At 49.4% G+C, this 19,758-nt stretch overlaps 1 protein-coding gene across 1 annotated transcript in view; it reads left to right on the forward strand.

Annotated features, from left to right (window-relative positions):
* Window positions 1-7,647: 7,647 nt before the first annotated feature.
* Window positions 7,648-19,758, forward strand: part of GPC4 (glypican 4) — a 107,571-nt gene continuing 95,460 nt past the window's right edge. Inside the window, exon 1 of the mRNA XM_081808237.1 lies at window positions 7,648-8,304. Within this exon, the coding sequence (XP_081664363.1) occupies window positions 8,145-8,304 (160 nt within the window). The 5' untranslated portion in view covers window positions 7,648-8,144. The remainder of the gene's footprint in view (window positions 8,305-19,758) is intronic.

Consider the following 19,758-nt stretch of genomic DNA (forward strand, 5'->3'; position numbering starts at 1 on the left):
GTTCTAGTCAGAACCTATATTTTGCCTCTGACAGTCTTTCACGGGCTTGAAATTTCAAATGCAAAAGGAAAGGTCAAGTTTGAGGTGGATGGGCTAGACAAATGTCAAGGTCCCTTCCAGATCTCACATTCGAGTACCCTCTGCTTGGACAATGCTGGGCTGCCTGCCTCTATCCTGTCCTTTTGCTTGTGCAATTTTCTCAGCGGCTGCGTGCCATGTGGGAGAGTCGTACAAACCATTTTGAAAAATGAGTGTTTCAGAAGTACCTTCGCATGTATCGGTGGTTTTATTGAATCAAAAGGATAGGAAGAAATAATTTTCTTTCCATGAATGCTCCATTTATGTCCAGTGGGCAAATTAGAGAAGGAACTCTCCCAATTATATTGAAATGCGTGTTTTACATCCAAAGCTGTAGGTCAAATCATAGGCCACAAACTAGGGTAATGAATATCTATGGCAACTGTTCTGCCATCACCGGGAAGTACACCCACTGAAAAGTGGGCTCTTTTTTTCGGTAATTACAAATGCTCTTTATAAATCAGACTATAGATAACAGCTTAGGGATAGAGAAGGCTAACCAGCTTTCCATACAGATTTTGGTCTTTGTTCTCTGATGAGCGTGAGATGTGAGTTGTCATTTTTTACAGAAGCTACATACTTCGTGAAACCTTTGCCCCATTAGTAAAGTATGAGAACATATCAGTACCAGCGACATGAGAATGTCCATTTTACTCTCTGGGCCTCAGTTATCTCGCTGGGAAAATGGGCACAAGAACACCTTTACCGGAGTGAGAGAACCCTAGTGGATAAAAATAACTCTGATCTCCCTGTGTTCAACAAGTTGTATAATTCAACGCCAACTATGGAGACCAATACGGATATAATTCATATGTTCCAATACAAAATTATTAGACCAAGGGGCGCCTGGGTGGTGCAGTCCATTAAGCATCTGATTCTTGGTTTCAGCTCAGGTCATAATCTCAGGGCTGTGAGCCTGAGCCCCGCATTAGGCTCCACGCTCAGCGGGGAGTCTGCTTAAGTTTCTCTCTCCCTCTCTCTCCCTCTGCCCCTCACCCTCCCACTCTCTCTCTCTCAAATAAATAAATCTTTTTTTTTTTTTTAAGACTGAGCCACCCAGGCGCCCCTCAAATAAATAAATCTTCAAAATCATTAGACTAGGGGAGCCTGGGTGGCTCAGTCGGTTAAGCATCTGCCTTCCGCTCAGGTCATGATCCTGGGGTCCTGGGATGGAGCCCCATGTCAGGGTCCCTGCTGAGCGGGGAGCCTGCTTTGCCCTCTCCCTCTGTGTGCTCGCATGCGCTCTCTCTCTCAAATAAATAAATCTAAAAAAAAATTATTAGACCAATATGCTATCATACTAAATAGCATTTCAATGCTGGCAAGGCTGGTTCTGAGCAAATTGTGAAGTGGATGGAATGTATAATAACCATAACGAGAGTATTAGCTAATATTTACTCTATTGAGCCCCAACTTTTAGGCCCCACAAGAGAAGGGATACTGTTTTATTCATAACTATGCTCCCAAAGCCTTAAAGAGTGTTGATCCCAGTAAATACTTGTTGAGTGAAGGAATGAGTGCATGGAGAGCAAATGAGTGCTTTGTACCGGGCAGGGTGCTAAGTGCTTTCTGATTACGTCCGTGTATTTCTGATTTCCATGCCTTGTGCTGAGGGCACAAAAAGCGCTCGGGGCCCAGAGGAATGCTCTTCATATGTTTTTCTCTTGTAATCCTCAAGGGGTAGGTGTGACACCTGAGAAAAAAAAAACCAGGCTCCGGAAGGGTAAGTTACTTATCTAAGGACACGCTGCCTGTAAATGGCAGAGCCGGGACTCGGCTCTCGGGCTGCCTGGCCCCACCGCCTAGCCTCTTTTACTGCCTTTCCCTGTGCATTTGTTTTCTGCTCTTCATCAGGAATCCCTGGATGAAGAAATGCCTGGGCCCTGACCACTTGGTGGAGGAGACGGCCGCGGCCTCTTTCAATCCATTCTATGCCTCCTGGCCTCCCCAGATCATTCTTTCTAAGGCACCACTTTTGTCCTTTCAGTCTCTGCTTATACATCGTCAGTGTTGGTGGGATCAAGATAGCACAGTCATCCCAGGGTAGCGTGTCCCCGTTATCTGGCACCTTCTGTCATGATAGCCTCCCAGATGAACCTGGACTCAGCCCAAATCGGGTCTTCGCTAGCCTCCACTGGCCCTCTACATCCCCACTCCTCTCCCTGGCAATTCCTCCCTGTCCTTCAGGGTCCAAAGGAAGTCCTACCTTCTCCAACATTTATCCATTAGCCTTGCACTGTCTTCGAAGTTTTCCTGGGTCTGTTTTGGGCTTGGGGCACAGTGAGAAGTGACTGTAATTGAACTTGGACTCAGAGGGCCTCAGTTTAAGGCTCTGAACCAGTTTCCTCACCCATAAATTATGGAAAATAATATATATTTCACAGATAATACATGTAGAAGCAATTCCTAAACTCTGCAGTACTAAACAAATATCAGTTATTATTGCGAGATTGGCTTCCCACAGAAGACTTTTTAGGCAAGGAGTGGGAAGCTTGCAAATGATGCTATCAGACTGATTTTGTGACAGCCCCCGGGTGGATGGATGGAGAGAGAGAGAGGTCAGAGGCCAGAAGACCTGTTAGGAGGTTGGCTCTACCGTCCAGACAAGAGGTAATGGAACCTGGACAAGTGTTGATGGCCATGGAGTAAAAAGGAAGACTCGAATTGTCCGGGTGATTACTGAAGAAGAAGGGAGTACAGTGGGGAACACGGGCACAAAGAGGAAGTAAGGTGGCTAGGTACCCGTTGCTGGTGGTTAAAGTTGTAAACACAGATGAACTCTCTGAGGGAGAAGGAAAGGTAAGGCAACCTTCAAGTATTAGAGAAAGAATACTGAAGGAAGTATGAAATTAGGAGACAGGAACAGACTACACACATCAACTCTTTCCAAGTGACTGATCCTTCAATTACGGCTACTTCTGTAAATTTCTAAAGGGACCAAGAGGAGGCTGACAACCATACAACAAAGAGCAACTTGAGGTGAACTTCCTGGGGGACAGGTCTTGCCTTGTGTTACCCTCACCAGTGTCTTTCTCCACGCAGCTATGGATCCCACCTCCCCAAGCAGACAGTCAGCTCTTTAAATGCTTCTGGTCTTCCAAGTTTCTAGAGCCTTCTCAGAACCAACCTTGCTACACAGCAAGTGGTCAGCTGGTATTACTCGCTTGGTTGCTTGAAAAGGAGAGTCACGGGGCGGGGGTTGGGGTGGGGGAGAACATTACTTGGTGAAATCTAGACTGAAGACGGGCTGAGTTTGTGTGGCAAACTTTTAGGATGTCTTAAGCAGTCACTAGCATTTAAAAATCAGGAGATTTCAAATACAATTCAAGGTCTTTTATTCCTGTACTCTAGCAAGCAGTAGGCATTCAAATCAAAATAAAGCCCGAGAGAGCGCTTGGAGGCTGGGGGCGGAGGAATCCTCATAGAAAACATGACCAATGCATGGTCATGCTGGTGCAGACAGTGCTTTGGAGGCCTCGAAGCAGGAGCCAGTAGTTCTGCTGGGGGGCACCCAGGAAGGTTTTCCGGAAGAAGTGATATCTCAGCTGAGTTTCAATGGATGACTAGGAGGACGTTGTCTAAGGAGTGGAGGGGAACGAAGGGTATTCCTAGCAGGGGCAGGGCATGGGTGCAAGAATGTCCATGGCGTGATGGAGAAGGAGGGGCCGAGCACCAGATAGCCAAGGTTGGGAAGGGCCAGTAAAAAAATAAATAAAAATTAAAAAGCTGGTAATGTAGATAATGGCCCGAGAGCCAAGATCCACATCTGCAGAACTATTTGGGAATTAATCTGGAAAGTGATGGGGTACCATGGGGGGAGGGGCAGGGTTAAGCAGGGGAGGGACACTGTTCGGGTGGTGAGGTCAGAGGCTCACTCGGATGGCTGGGGGAAAGATGGGTTGGGTAAAGCGAGAGGCTAGAGGGCTGTAGGACAGCACCTATCCTAGGAAAGGAAGTCACATTCTACTCGCCATCCCCGTATTTGGCAACCAAGCTAGCTCCCCAGCAGGCCAGGAGAAGTGCCCCCAGAGCCGAGAGAGTGGACCTGACTCGACTAGTTCTTGGCTTGGAGGATAGCAGCGGTGAGTGCATACCTTGTTCTCTCTGCCCACCAGCGAATGTACCCCAGGGCCTCATCAGGAGAAATGCCTCGCCTGGGAAAAGCAGGCACACCGTAAAGTCATTCTATCTCTCTTACCCAGTGCATTCAACTGCAAACTCCGTCTGGCGTATATGTCTTCCCTCCCTCTAGGGATGAGCAGCATCGGGCACACAGTGGGTGCTCAGTGAACATTTAGGGACGCTTCCACAGGATCTGGGCAGTTGCACATTCACAGCTGACCCTAAATGAGACCCAGACGACTGTGTTCCCTAACCAAAAAAAAAAATCACATGGGATTTGGTCAGAGGCCTTATAATTTTCAGTCTTGGTTCAGCTACTCAGGATTTCCGTGGCTGTGAACGAGCCACGTAACCTTGCAGAGACCCAGTTTACTCATCTACTTTTATTTTTTTAAAAAGATTTTATTTGAGAGGGAGAGAGTGAGAGAGAGCACAAGCAGGGGGAGGGGCAGAGGGAGAGGGAGAGGGAGAAGCAGACTCTCCGTCTGAGCAGGTTGCGACGTGGGGCTCCATCCCAGGACCCTGGGATCATGACCTGAGCCGAAGGCAGACCAGATGCTTAACCGACTGAGCCACCCAGGTGCCCCTGCTCATCTATTAAAAAACAAAACAAAACACTAAAAATGTCTAAGAGTAGAGGAGTGCCCCCGAACGCACTTTGCAAACGGTAAAGTACTATATGACCCAATGTAGCGTATCTGTAAAATGGAATACTATTCAGCCACAGAAAGGAAAGAAGTCCTAATATCTGCTCCCACATGGATGAATCTTGAAGACCTGATGCTAAATGAAAGAAGCCAAACACAGGTCACATATGGCAAGATTCCATTTATACCAAATGTCCAGAATAGGCAAATCTATAGATACATAAGGTGGATTAGTGGTTTCTGGGGGCTGAGGGGAGGGGAGAGAGGGGAATAGATTTTCCTTAATGGGTACGGGGTTTCCTTTTGGGATGATGAAAATATTCTGGAGCTAGATAGTGGTGATGGTGGCACACCTTTGTGAGTGTACTAAATGCCACTGAATTGTATACTTTAACATGGTGAAAATGGTAAATTTTATGTTTACGTAGTCTACCACAATAAAAAAGCTCCCCCAAAAGTGCTATATGAGAGTTGATCACCGTGAGAAGCTGTTGATTCTTACATTCTACGTGCAGTACTCAATCCATTTTCTAGTATTCAGAGAATTTACAGAGTAGACGCATCTCCACTAAGGAGCCTCTTTATAAGAGAAAAGCTGGAGTGGGGGTGGGGGGAGGAAAGGAGGAGCTAGGGGCCATCTGAAAAGGGAAGCTGGATGGTATTTGTTTCGTAGATTGCCAGTTGTTCACCCTGTTTGTATTTAAATGAAAGGAGGCTTTGAAGTGGGAGCCGCCTCTGAGCAGGGCTTGGGGTTCCTGTCTTGTGTGGTAAAGTTCAGACTTGTCCAGATCCGTTTCTAGCCAGAGGTTACTGTTTCTGGTGGAAAAGGCTCAAGTTTTGGTTAATAATACATGAACAGGAAAAGCAGGAGTAAATGGGGGGGGGGGCAAGGAATGAGTTCCCCCTGGACTTGTGAAAAGCAGCTTTCGGATTTGGGCTCCATGGTTTGGGAGGATCTTTTTTTCACTTATGGTCACTGGATTTCATTTTGTTATTACTGTTGGTTGCATCTCAGATTATATCATGTTTGGTAAAGAACATCTTTAAGTAAATGCAATCAATCAATGAAAGTTAAAAGTGCTGGGCTAAGCCCTAGCAAGAATTTGAATGGTATCAGTTTGAGAAAAAGGTGGACTATTCGAAAGTCTCTTGAAAATGGCAGAAAATTCACTGGGAGGGGAGTTTGCATATGTAGAAAAACTCCTCTGCTAGTTGCAGGGTTAAATGTTCTGCCAACCCACAGAAATTGTAAGTTTCACTAATAGACAGGTCACAATCTGTTTACCTTGATGATCTCCAAGAGTTAATAAAATGTAGAAGAGTCTGCAATGGGCATTCAAAACAACAGCTGACCTAAGTTTCTACAACCCCACAGAGCCAACACGTCAACGTGGTTTACAAACAGCAGTGGACGACGTCTCAACAAACCCTATGAGGGTGATAATTGTAATGATGGTTCATATCTTCATCCTATGTAATTTTATGGGAATTGAGAGTCTAGCCAAATAATAAGTTCCAGCCCCTTTTATCTGCCCAGTTCCCAGCACACTCCCGAGGTGTCTGAGGCACTGCTCACCCTAACCTCTTAAAGCAGATTGTAACAATAACAAGGGTAATGACAAGTTCCCAATCTGCACAGTTCCCTTCATTAAAGGAGCCCTGGGAGCTTCAAAAACACTCATTAATGGAATCTGACAAAGCTGGGAAGGTGGGAAGACTCGCCCATTTCCAGTTTTCTGGTGGCTAAGTGGAGACTGGATCCCAGAGAGGTGTGAGTCTCTCTCAAGAGGCTTGACGGCAAAAGGGGATTGGGGGTCTTGGGCTACCTTTACTCCAGGTGACCTGGGAGTGTAGCCCAGGGTTCTGGACCCACATCTCAGCTGCATACTGTTAGCAAGTCGCTCCCCTTCTCTGGGCCTCAGTTTCCCCACATTCACGAGGAGGACTAGGGCCAGGTTTCCAAAGTCTCCGAGGTCATCCCTGACTGTCCCATCGCCTCGCTCTTGGGGTGGGGGGGGAGGGCTCTCTCACTTCAGGGTTTGGTTAGACTTGTAGCAGAACCGGGCGTGGCTGGGGGAAGGCGGGGGAGGAGAATGCCTGCCGGGGTTCCGAACAAGTCGGTGCTCATGGAGCACCGTTGGATGGGAAGCAGGGCAGAGAGGGCCAGGTGAGGGTCTAGGGCCAGCTGGGACTCGGAGGTGCCCTGGTGCCTGCAGCGAAACAGTGCAAGTCATGTTAGCGCCCTCTCCTCCTGGCGCAGGAGCCAGGCGGTTAGGGGCATCCTCCGGGCTGCGGGGCGGCCGGGAGGGCAGGTATCGAGGCGGGAGGGCTCCGCCCGGCTTTGGCCCACGGTCAGCGAGTCAGGTGGCCGCGCGCAGAAGGCCTGTGGCTCGGACGTGGGCTTCGGGACAAGTGCCCAGGCGCGTGGTCCCCCACGACTTGGGCCCTTCGCCCCGGAGAAGTTAGCCCTCCCTCTCTGGGTGGGGGGCGGCGAGCATCTCCCGCCTCCCCGGGGGAGGGGAGGAGGGGAGGAGGGGAGGAGGGAGGAGCCCCGCGGGGCGTGTCGCGCGAGGGAGCGCCGAGCGCCCGGTGCGGCCCCCTAGGAAGTGGATTTGGCCGCTCCGGATCCCAGCCCGCGTCCAGGTTTTCTCCCGTCCCGGCCCTGCGTGCTCCCGCCCGTCTCTGGCCCCCCCCCCCGCCCGCCCGCCGCCCGCCCCCTCCCCCTGAGTGCCGCCCGCTGGGCCAAGTTTGCCGAGCGTCGCCGCGCACGCCGGCCAGTCAATCAGCGGCGGAGCTGAGGAGGGCACAGCCGCGCGGCGGAGGGCAGAGTGAGCCGAGCCGAGCGGAGCCGAGCCACGAGAGCGGACCGGCGCCGGGCAGCCCGAGCAGCGCGCAGCGAGCGCCCGCCGCCGCCCACGCCCTCCGCGGCCCCGGCGGCGCCTGCCACCTTCCCCTCCTTCCCCGCGCCCCTGTCCCGCTGCCGGCCGGCGCGCCCCGTCCGCCGCCCCGCGCAGCCCGGAGCCCACCGGCCCGTGCCTCCGCTCCCGTGGGCTGCGCACCGCTTCCACGCCCTCCTCCTCCTCCTCCCCCGGCTGGGCGCCTGGCACCGGGGACCGTTGCCTGACGCGCGAGGCCCAGCTCCACTTTTCGCCCTGCGTCTCCTCCTCGCGCTGGTCTCCCAACTCCTACCCCAGCTCCCTCGCCCTCTCGCTCCGCTCCGCTCGCGAGCCCCCGGCCCCGCGCCCGCCACTCTCCCCCGGTCCCAGAGGTGGGAGCGCGTCGGCCCCGGCCCGCACCATGGCCCGGTTCGGCTTGCCCGCGCTTCTCTGCACCCTGGCCGTGCTCTGCGCCGCGCTGCTGGCTGCCGAGCCCAAGTCGAAAAGTTGCTCGGAAGTGCGACGGCTCTACGTGTCCAAAGGTTTCAACAAGAACGATGCCCCCACGCACGAGATCAACGGTAGGTGGGGGGGGCCCCCCGGGAGGCGTGCGCGGAGGCAGGCACCCCGGGGAAGGGACCGCGGAGCCCCCCCCCCGCGTGGCCGCAGGTAGCCCGGGGCAGGGGGAGAGCCGTGGGCAGGCGGGAGAGAGCGCGAGAGCGAGCCCTGGCGCAGCGCGGCCCCCCAGGACTGCGAGTGGAGGGGCGCGGCCGACGGGCCGGGGGCCACCGCGCGTCTGCTCCCGCCCCGCCGCGTCTTCCCGGTCCCGGGGAGCCCCGAGGACTCTGGCCCGCAAAGTGCGTGTCACCGGCTCCCTCGCCTGTTCCGGGTTGAACTCCTTACTGGGCTCCCCGCTTTGTTGTGTGGGTGACGAGAGGCCGGGAGGTTGTGAGAGTCGCCGGGTGGGTGGGTGGGTGGGTGTGTGTGTGTGTGTGTGCGCGCGCGCGGGGGGGGGGGCAACCTACAGCTTGCCGGCTTCCCGGGGACGCCAAACGTGGAACTCGAATGGAGGTTTCATTGATGTTCTTTAAAAACCCTCTCCCCGCCTCTCTTCCACCGCTGACGCGGATTAGGAGTTTCAGTAGCTACAGCGGCTTTAGAAGTCGCCCTTAAAAAGCAAACGACTCTCCACCCCTCCAAACCCTGACTTTTGGGAACTCTCCTGCTTTCCGGAAGGTGCTGGACGGGAAGGGTACTTCCACCCCCCCCACCCCCCGACCCCCGCTTTCTTTTTTCTCACCTCATTTTCAGGGTTAATTGCACATTCAATTACAAACCTTTCAAAGGACTGACTACAGGAAACCTGAATCGCAGTTTGGAGATGGTTATGCAAATGGAGAAGCCTTAGCCTGTGAAAAAGTTCACCGGATTTTGGCGCTGGGGGGTGCGTGGGGTGTTGGTGAGAGCCCTTCTTGGGGCGCTGGGGAGGCGGCTTTTCGGCGGGCGCCCTTCGCCCTTCCTCGCGAGGCGGGCGGCGGCGGTGGCCGGTCCCCTCCGGCTCGCTGTCTCTCATTCGCCGAGGGCAACTGTTGCGCGCAGCCCCACGGGCCGCGCTGGGGCCAGCGGCGGCGCAGGTAGCCCGTTCGCCCTGAGGATTCGGAAAGAACCACGGCTCTAGCTGGCTGCTGGCCAGCGTAACCTAACGGAGGAGAGAGAGCGGTTCGAGCCCCCGGGGGCCAAGCCTCCATTCCGAACCTTTCATGGAAGTGAGGAGAGCGCGCCTTTGCCTCGCGGGGCTGGTCACCCGGGTGGGGCGGGCAGGGGGCCGGCAGCCAGCAAAGGAAATACTGTAATTTTAACCAGGCGCTTCCAGAGGCTTAGGAAGACGCGGGGGTCATTTTTTGGAAGGGCTATTAATAACCTTGGAGATTAAGTGCAGTCATCAATTACATATAAATTACAAAGGTAATTGAGGGAAGTCGCTGGGCACTTTCCCAGTGTATTCGGCATCCGTCTAGAAATAGAACTCAAGAAATTGCTGGAGCAGCCGGGGAGCCCACTGCACCTTGGCAGTTATCAAGTAACTCGGCACGCTACTGATTAGAGACTGTTTGCCCTTGAGCTGCCTGTCTTTTTGGGAACTCGAGTATGTCCTCACAGCGGCACGATTTTATTGGTTGTGGAGCCCTGAAAAGCCCTCTTTCTTTCCCCTCTCCCTCCCGCCCCGCCAGAAAAAGTGAAGTGAACCGACAGCCACTGAAGCTTGGGGGCTCCACAGGTCAGACCCTGGGGTCTTTGTGCCCTGCACGGTTTGGGCCTGGGCCCAGCAGAGATGATTGGCGTGGAGGTTACAGTTGTCATTCCCACATTTTGAAGGCATAGATGCGGCGATGCGCTTAATGGGAAGGTGACAAGTTTTCATCTTCTGCTCCTGCAAACATTATGTGCCTTTGAGAGGGACCAGCAGCATTCAGGGAGGAGTGCGGTGTGAAGTTGCCCTCCCCACTTTCTCCAGCTTGGCTCTGTGCAGGCTCCTCATGGCAGGAACTCTTCCCCAGGCAGCATCTCAGAAGAAAGGAAGTTTGAAGGGTGCTCAAGGACTGCGCTAGGTGTTGCCTTTGACTGCCCTGGTCGCCAGCCAACACCTGAGCGATATTTTTTGCATATATGTCTCTCTGGATATTTTCCCCCCAAAGATAGGAGAGTTATTAGTGACCAGCAGCAGGAAATGGAAGCTAATGTGCTCACACCCAAAACATTTTATTCTTTTTGTCTTGTCCTTCGTTTCCCTCCCAGAGCTGCTGCTTTTATTTCCCCTTTTGAATGACCTACTGGACTGCATTCTCCTGAGGAACAAAGGAAGTGCCTTTTTAGCTGGAATCCTTGGAAGACCACCAAGGACTTTAGCTCATGCAGTGCAATTTCGCACCACTTTCAACAATAACAAAAATGCATGACTGAATGGCTCAAAAATGTGGAGTGTTAGAGGCATTCATTTGAGTCTAGGACACTGTCACAACACAGACAGACCCAAGTAAATACCTTTAGACGGCCAGTATAGAAACGGGGTAATCTTTACCATCACCCTGGCCTGTCCAGATGCATACATTAGCCTTGTCTTCCCTGGGCTGCACTCAGATAATTGTGGTCATTTGGGGGAGCATAGTCCATATAGTGACTTGTATACAGCCCATGTCTGAATGAATTGCCAGGCACTTTCCCTGGCCGGGGGGGGGGGTGGTGTGTGTGTGTGTGGGGTGCTGGTGGTGGGGGATGATGATCTATTTTATTTTATTTTTTATATGCAAAAAGTCCAGGATTGTTTGCCAGGCAAAGGGTCACAACGCCTGGGTGCCTAGAGCCAGGCTTAGCCCAAGTTTAAGGTTTTATTCCCCAACGGCCTTGTACTTGCCTTCTAGAGTTTTGAACAGGCTTTAAGACTACTGTGTTCTTAAGGAGGCTTAGTCTTTTTAGATCATAATTAAGATAATTTGATGTGCCCTCAAGGGTGTCAGGGAGTACATCTTGCTGACAGGGCTTCGGGACCCAGGCGAGGTCCCCCATTGCCTATCTGCTTGACCGCCGAACTTACCAAATAATGGGTAGATCAAAAGGGATCTTTAACACCAAGGATAAGGTTTTTGTTCAGCTTTCAATGGGCATATCTTTTTGGAGCACCTACTGTGTGCAGCATTCGGTGCTGGGCATCGTGGAGGCAGCAAGAAGGTTTGGAGGGGCCTCTGCCGCCAGGACCTTTCCCAGGTAGTAGGGAGACAAGCCATGCGCACACGGAATCCGAATGCGACGTGGGATGGGAGAAGTACCGTCCCAGGGGTACAGATGAGGAGGGAGGAGCGCCCACAGGGTTCCAAAGGAGAAGGGATTTGGGACCAGATTATCAATGCTAGTTCACTAGTAAATTTAAGGAAAATTTATTTTTTTATTTTTTGTTTTTAAAGGTTTTATTTATTTATTTGACAGAGAGTGACACAGCGAGAGAGGGAACACAAGCAGGGGGAGTGGGAGAGGGAGAAGCAGGCTCCCCCGCGGAGCAGGAACTCAGTCCCGGGACCCTGGCATCATGACGTGAGCTGAAGGCAGACGCTTAACGACTCAGCCACCCAGGTGCCCCAATTTAAGGAAATTTGAAAATCTAACCATTTTCATTGTGCCTCCGTTCCATAAAGACAGGGTTAGAGAGATGCAACAATTGGCATTTAATTTTATTTTTGATTTTTTAAAAAGTTTTTTAAGTAATCTCTACATCCAACATGGGGCTTGAACTCATGACCCTGAGATCAAGAGTTGCGTGCTCTACTGACTAAGCCAGCCAGCAGCCTCAACCATTGGGAGTTTATTACTAATCTAACTTTTGCTGAAATTGTCTTTAAGAGTGAGGCAGTTGGTTAGGGATGTTCTTAAGCCTGCCATAGGTCTCTTTCATAGGGACATTGAAGGATACCAAGGAGAACTTTGTCATAGTTGTGATTTTGGAGTGGTTTTTTTTTTTCCCCCTCCCCTGTTCCCATTCATGTTCATGAGCAATGCACTTGCAGGCACACATACACACATATGCACATATGTATGCTTCAAAGGATTCTGGGAATGACGAGCTATGTTAGGATTACGTGGCAAAAAGTATGTGTGTGTTGGAGAGGTAGGCATCCTTTCCGATACTGAGTTGATTATTGTATGTAAGACACAGCATATGTCCTCAAGATTTACATTTCCTCTTTCCCACTCTAAGTAGGTGGGTTGGATTTTGCAGAGAACTTGTGATCTTGTATTCTGTTGGAATCCTCAGTTTGACTCCTTGGGTTTTATATAAGAAAGAGGGTCTGATTGAGCCACAGGGCCTGTCAGTATAGAGATTGTCCCAAGTAGTATTGGAACTACTTCCTGGACATGCTCGAAAAAGAACTTAATAAAAGTTCTGGCTTATGCAGCTCAATCTCCAGTTAGAACATACAAATATAAAATGTTTGATTCAGCATAATTACTATTTTCCTTTTTTATTTGACTCACATTGGGTTGCATGCAATTTCAGGATTAGCTGGAGACTAGACTGAGGAATGAAAAGGAAGTTTCTTGTTGTCTCGACAAGGGAAACAACATTAGTGTTAATCTAAATCAGTTGGAAGGGAGTCTCTGGCTCCCCAGTAACATTAACTGTTTTAGCACTGACATTGTTCCTGCATATGTTCACAACAAATGCATTTTGGCCTCAGGGAAAGAGTTTGTAGCTATTGGTTGCTTTCTCTGGACCTGGTCCTGAGCTAAGGGCTTTACATATTCTCTCAGTTAAAATCCACAACAACCATACGAAGTCAGAAGTATTATTATCTTCATCATCTTCCCCATTTTATGAGACAAGGAAACTCAGATTCAAAGGGATTTGGAAGTAGATTCACAGGCTCACAGCTAGTGAATGGTAGAAGTGGGACCAGAACCCAGGTCTTCCTTGACCCAGAAGAACAGTCTGTGCATTGTTGTACAGGTCGTAAGACAGAGTACCTTCCCAACACCCATGGACGGCTGGCTTTAGAAATAGAAGCTACGAGAGGACCATCAACCAGCAAAAGACCATCCCAGCCCTGTTCTGATGGTGTGGTAGAGAGAGGATCCAGTCCTGTCCTTTGCAGGCAAGGTGTTAATACCCAGACACAGACAACCTAGTGTTACCAGTAGAAGGAATATAAATTGTATTTCTTGGGTCCTGGGGAGCTGGTGATGGTTTCTGAGGAGGGGAGTGTCATTAGTCAAACTGTTTTAGGAAGAGAGCCGGTGTCCCTGGGAGTTAAGGGTCAGTGAGGGCTATCAGGAGGCTGTTTTAAGTATGCAGTTCTCTTTTAAAAATTTTTATTTTAATTCCAGGAGAGCGAACGTGCAGTGTTCTGTTCGTTTCAGGACACAATATAGTGACTCAACAGAAGTATGCAGTTCTTAACTGGTCTGCCTTCCTCTTGGCTCGTTAGCCTCTCATTCCACGCTGACCGGCCCCAGCTTCATTTCCTTCATGCCGTGCTTCGAATGGAGTCCTTCCTTGCTCTGCTTTGAGCTTCAGTGGCTTCAAGTATCACAAATGGTACTTTCATTAAGTCACCTCTGAACATCCCAGAGTTATGTGCCCTCTTCCTCCTAATTCTTTGCTTGAATCAGATCAATGGTCTTTGCACATAACTGTCTCGTGTTATAGTTAATTGTGTGTGCAGGCACCTATGTGCCTTCTCAACTGTGAGCAACTTGAGGACAGAGGTCCAGCTTCTGGTGTTTTGAGTACTAAGTGGGAGAGCTCAAGGCAATATTCGGTAAATGTGCGCGGGCTGGGGGATGACATAGACAGTTCTTGTGCATTCTCTGCCAGGATCCCAGTGCCATAATGGGGTTTATGCTGCCTTGATGATAGATTGTCATCCCATGGTCTCATGCACTCCTGGGAATCTTTTGGAGCTAAGCATTCTGAAGTGAAATAAATTTAGAGTAAATCTCCGTGGTACATCGATATAGCATATAATAAATGTTTTGATTCCATTTTTGGGGGGCGGTGGAGTACTCGTCTTAACCACTTCATTAATAACCAAGTGCTATAGGAATTTTTCAGCAAGATTCAGAATTGTTTTTCTTCTCGCTCTGAGATTTACTTCTTTAAGGAATAGATAACTGAGACTTCCGTGTTAGGCAATTTGGAGCAAATTTAGAAGAGTAATTTAGCACATCAGATTTGGCATGTAGAGCTGTTCGATGCACATTGGTCACCTTTTACAAAATAAAACCTGAAGTTTGTTGTCTTTACCAAACAGAAGAACACAGGCTTAAGGATATCAGAATATTTTATATAAGCAGACCCACTAAAGCACGCACAGGTAAGAACTAGCATTTTCAACTCCACTTGGCGAAGCATCTGTTGCTTACTACAGAGAACATGAAAGTGCAGAAAATTCATGAAGCGATTCCATCCTGGAGGTAATTTGAAATGTTATATTTAAGTTCTGATGCATTTAATTCAGCAGTCTGGTGGGAGAGAAAAATCAAAGCGATCCGTCAGCCAGGTATTCAACTTTTGAAAAAGAAACTCTAACAAATGTTAGAAATTAGGAAAAAAATTGAATGGAAGAGTTACCAAAAAAAAAAAAAAAAGTCAATAACCTCCAGGAAGCCTGGAAACTATGTAAAAACATCTTATTGGAAGCCCAGATAAATGTGTGCCAGACATCAAAAAGACCAGCTGCTTGGGGGAAGAAAAAAAGAAGCCGGCATGACTAACTGGTAGAGTAAAAGAGGCTGCTGCTTCAGGGGAAAAGGAATCTTTCACAAAATGGAAAGAGCTTCGGCCAGGAGGAGAGGGGGAAGGCCACGAGGGACAGCAGGGCAGGTACAGACTAGAAAGCGAGCGAGCCGAAGGAATTGGAGGTGCACCTTGCAAGTGATTTGAAAGAAGGCCCATGTGAGGATAATGGGGAAAAGGGTGGGCTAAGTGAGTCCAGGAGGAAAAGCAGGATGGCTTCTTTAAGGGAAAACCATGCCTGACGAACCTCTCTTGAGTTCTTGGAGAGAAGAGAAGTGGATGCAGGGAAACAGGCAGCCATATAGGTTTTTGCGAATTATGCAATCGGATTCCAAGGCAAAGAATATTCAGAAAATGCATTTCCTTTGGGGTAGGTGGGGGATGTTGGTTTACTGAGGAGAGAAAATGGGAGAAACCCCACTGTCCTTGATGGAGTAGTTTTTGTTTTTGTTTTTAAAGATTTTATTTATTTATTTGACAGAGACACAGTGAGAGAGGGAACACAAGAAGGGGGAGTGGGAGAGGGAGAAGCAGGCTTCCCACCGAGCAGGGAGCCCAATGCGGGGCTCGATCCCAGGACCCCGAGATCATGACCTGAGCCGAAGGCAGACGCTTAACAACTGAGCCACCCAGGCGCCCCTGGATGGAGTAGTTTTTACATGGAGAGGACGTGGTTTCCTGGAAGGGGCAGTCTAGCTTAGCCCTGACCGATTCGTTGTCTCCTACCTTTGCTTGGGTTCTTTCTCCTTTGTCTGAAAAATGGGAGCAGGGGTGTTAGAATGCTGTATTAGATCAGGGATTGTTGACTCTGGCTACACCTTAGAATCACCTGGAGAGCTTTTAAAATCTAACGCCTGTGCACCACCCCAGACCAATTAAATCACACTTTCTGGCAGTGGGGCTAGGTCATGATCATTTTTTTAAAGATTTCATTTATTTATTTGTCAGAAAGAGAGAGAGTTCAAGCAGGGGCTGCCGCAGGCAGAGGGAGAAGCAGGCTTCCCGCGGAGCAGGGAGCCCGATGCGGGGCTTGATCCCAGGACCCTGGGATCATGACCTGAGCCCAAGGCAGATGCTTAACGACTGAGCCACCCAGGCATACCGGTCATGATGATTTTTAAAAGCTCCCCCGTGGTCCCAGTGAGCAGCCATGGTTGAGAACCACTGCCCTAGATTATGTCCCAGTCCCTTCCATCTCTGAGATTCTACGATTCAAAATTTTCCGATGAAATTCATCAGAAAGTATTAGAGGAGAGCTTTAATTTGCACGCAGTGCATGCTCATTGTAATTTTGGCTAACTTGGATTTAAGAGGAGGGTCTGCTGAACTTGGAGAAAAATATTTTTTCATCAAGGTGCAAGTGACCTGTAGCCTGTGGTGCTTTGCTGCGGGTAGAGAAGCAAGCCCAGGCCATTGAGAGTACTTTGGAGAGAATTAGAAAGGAATCCAGTCTTGCTTGTCCTTTATTAAGTGTCAGTGTGCTAGGTGATATTTCTTCCCTTTCTCCTTATTGGTAAAATAAAAAAGATCTCTTTATCCCTTACTTTAATGTCTTCTTTGCCATGTGTTTATTCTCTTCAAGTATCTTATCAAGAAATAGAAGTACAGTAAATCCCTAGGCTTCTGGCCGGCACAGCCCTCCGAACACAGCTGGGAATGTGGAAGTAAGCAGAAAAGCTGCATGATGGAAACAGCTGTCATAAAGCCCGTGCATTCTACTTGGAGACAAGGCCTTTGGGAATTTATCATCAGCAATCAATGACTGAATAGCTCTTCTATCAAGAGCAAAATGCTAGGTGCTCGGGATTCAAAGGTTTAAAATGAGTCAGGCTTTTGAGGTGCTTGTGTTCAAATCCGGTGGGCGGTAAGAAGATAGAACGGTTATCCGGCTTCCCAGTCCCTGGCCGATGAGAAGTGGCCAGTAGTGCTGGTTGGGGAGTGGAGGGGTCCCAGGGGGGGATGGTTTTAGAGGCAGGCAAGACTTGACATCTGGGAAAAGTGAGAGTGAAACAGGGTGGGGGTGAGGGTGGCCAGAAGCTGAGCCGGTGGACCCAGGACTTGCTGATCTTGGCAGCACCTTTCAGTTCCTTGAGCCCCTCTAGGATGGGGCGAATGCTCAGAGGCAGCTCCCTAACCCCTGAGGGCACTAGAATGTTTCAGGGCAGTATTAAATAATAGTGTTTGGTATCATTAAATAGATAGAGCGTAGACTTTAGAAAGAGTAGACCTGTTTGAAATCCAAACTTGCTTTTGAAAGGGAGGAAGGTTCAGTTCACTTACACATTCACCCTTAGGGCAGGGCACCTCGTTTACCAGTGCTGGATCGATAAGGAGTCAAATTCTGTGTGTCACTTTGTCCTTTTCTTAAAAAAAAAACAACTAAAGGCTGTATATTATTAATTCAGTGGCTTATTCACTTCAGAGCTTTTGGTTGGTGATCTCGCTCCTGCACACCTTCTCTTCTAAGTCCTCTGGGACATCCGAGTTCCATTTGGTTCCTTAATAATGTTACTGCCTGCCATGCTCTGCTTGGGACACAGGCATTCTGACCTGAAGTCACAAGAGGCAAGAGCTGGGTTTTGGTTAGAGGGGACAGGTTTAAATATTTGAATATTGATTTCCCTCTTAAACATTTACCAAGCTGAGTAAATGGATAATGATAATTAAAGAAGCATTAGAAGTTAAGGAGTACACACATTGCATAGTCCTTGTCTTTGACCATGTGCCTTATTTGAACCTTAAAAAAAAGAAGCCCTTCTTTGCCCCATCATGCCTGATCTGAGGCCACATATCTCCAGTTTCTGTCGCACTGCAGGTGTTCGAGCCATGTTGGTGGTTCGAAGATAAGTTCGAGCGTGCTTTTTGACTCTTGGGTATTTTGAATATTTCTATTTGTCCCTTTTCAGTGAACTTATGTGAAGCTATTTGTTTGAAAATTTCTGCATTCAGTTCTCGACGCCTAAATAAGATAGGGCAAAAGGCAGAATCCTCTTTTCAAACCTACAACGGAGCGTTACTTCTTGCTTGGAGGTGGGAGCGGAGTACTTCATGTGGTTTGCTTTAATCCTGGTGGACAGATGGTTGCTTCTTGTGCTGTCTATTCCAGACGTTAAGAGGAACTCCGCTGTACCTGCAAACGTGCTTTTAGAAAAGGGAGGCTGATTTTGCTCCTGTTCCTCGCTTCCAGCCAGAATGAAGCTGGGGGCAGGTCCCGGGCCAGCTTGGTGTTTTTGTCTCGTCTACCTCAAGGTCACCTGGCCTCACTTCATCCCAGCCATCCTTTTCATTCTAGTTCGTTCTTCTCCCAGCTACTCTGTCTGTCGGCTTTTGCAAGCCTCTTTAAGCCTGGCTTCTTCTGTGCGGGGCTTCTGGGCTAGACTGCAAAGTGGTGGCTTTTGGACTTCAGAACTTTCCTTCATTCTCCAAAACCTTGACGTGGGCATCCCAGCGAGCCCTAAGCCACAGGACTTTCTTGTTTTTTTTACTCTCCAGTTATTGTTTCTGTCCTACCACAGAGTTTGTCTCCATTTGCATTTTCAGCCTGGTGTTTGGTTAGAGACGAAAACAAAGCACCAAAGCACCAGACTGCAGTGTAAAGCGTGTGGGTAACAGTTACTACTTGCAAGGTCCAGTCTGAGTGGGAGTATCATTTTTCTTGGCAGTCACTTCACAGAAAGTCCTGCTTCTTTGGTGCCAGAATAAGCAGTCATTACATTCCTTACAATTTATAGTCAAATTATTATCTGCTATTGTTAAAATTGCCTTAATTATAGAATATTTCCCCATGCTAAGATTCTAAATTGCAAAACAAGACAACTTTGGGTTGTGCTTTGGGAAACCATGCTGCAAAATCACTCCCTGGCCTAGGATGTTGGAGGCTCTGAGGAGGAATGGTGTTTTGTGTTGATGGGGAGAATTTTTTTTTTTTTTTTTTAGGGGAAGAGTGCAGGGGGCTCGCTTTAGACTGAATTTGAACCGAAGACCCCCGGTTGGCTGCTTGGTTACTGTTCTGCCTCGTTTTTTTCCCCAGTTTGGAACTAATTTTTTCTTTTTCCTGCCCCTTCAGGTCCGATGGGCCTAGGCACTCTGGGAAGAAGGCTCTGCTGATTGATCATTAAGCAGTGTGGCAATCTTAGAAGATGGCCTTGTATCTCTCCAGTTGGAGGGCAAATGAGGAAGTCACAGCCTTCCAAAATAAGGGACTGTGTTCCTGTGATCTGAACAGTCAGGAGACGGGGTGGAAAGTGGCTTCTGTGGAAACACTCTTCCATAAGCTCTACGTTTGGGCACTGCTTTCAGGATGTATCCAGAACCTGTCCTCCTCTTACTGCCTGGGCGCCTACTGTCCTGGCCTCCTTTCCCATCCCCTCTTCCCCTGCCCAGTCTGTCTCAGCACATCAGTCAGTGCTATCCTTTTCTGTGAACCCTGATTCAGACCATGTCATTTCTCTGCTCAGAACCCTCCAGGGGCTCCCCTTGCCATCCGGAGTGACAGCCAAAGCTTATGAGGCCTTATGGGGTCTGTCCACGGCCCCCTCCCATGCCAGTCCACACTCTCTTCTCTTCTGTCATTCCCCCCAACTCCCCCCAGTCCCCCCTCCAACATGCTGGTCTCTCTGTTCCTTTGCCCTTATCCTCGGCACCTAGAACACTGCTCCCAGATAGCAGCATGGCTCACTCCCTCAAATGTTTTGGGGCTTTGCTTACCTATTCCCTCAACTGAGAAGCCTTTCCTGACCTCTGTGTAAAG

Source organism: Leptonychotes weddellii, chromosome X, assembly GCF_054177405.1.
Source record: "Leptonychotes weddellii isolate Sample4059 chromosome X, ASM5417740v2, whole genome shotgun sequence".
NCBI lineage: Eukaryota > Metazoa > Chordata > Mammalia > Carnivora > Phocidae > Leptonychotes > Leptonychotes weddellii.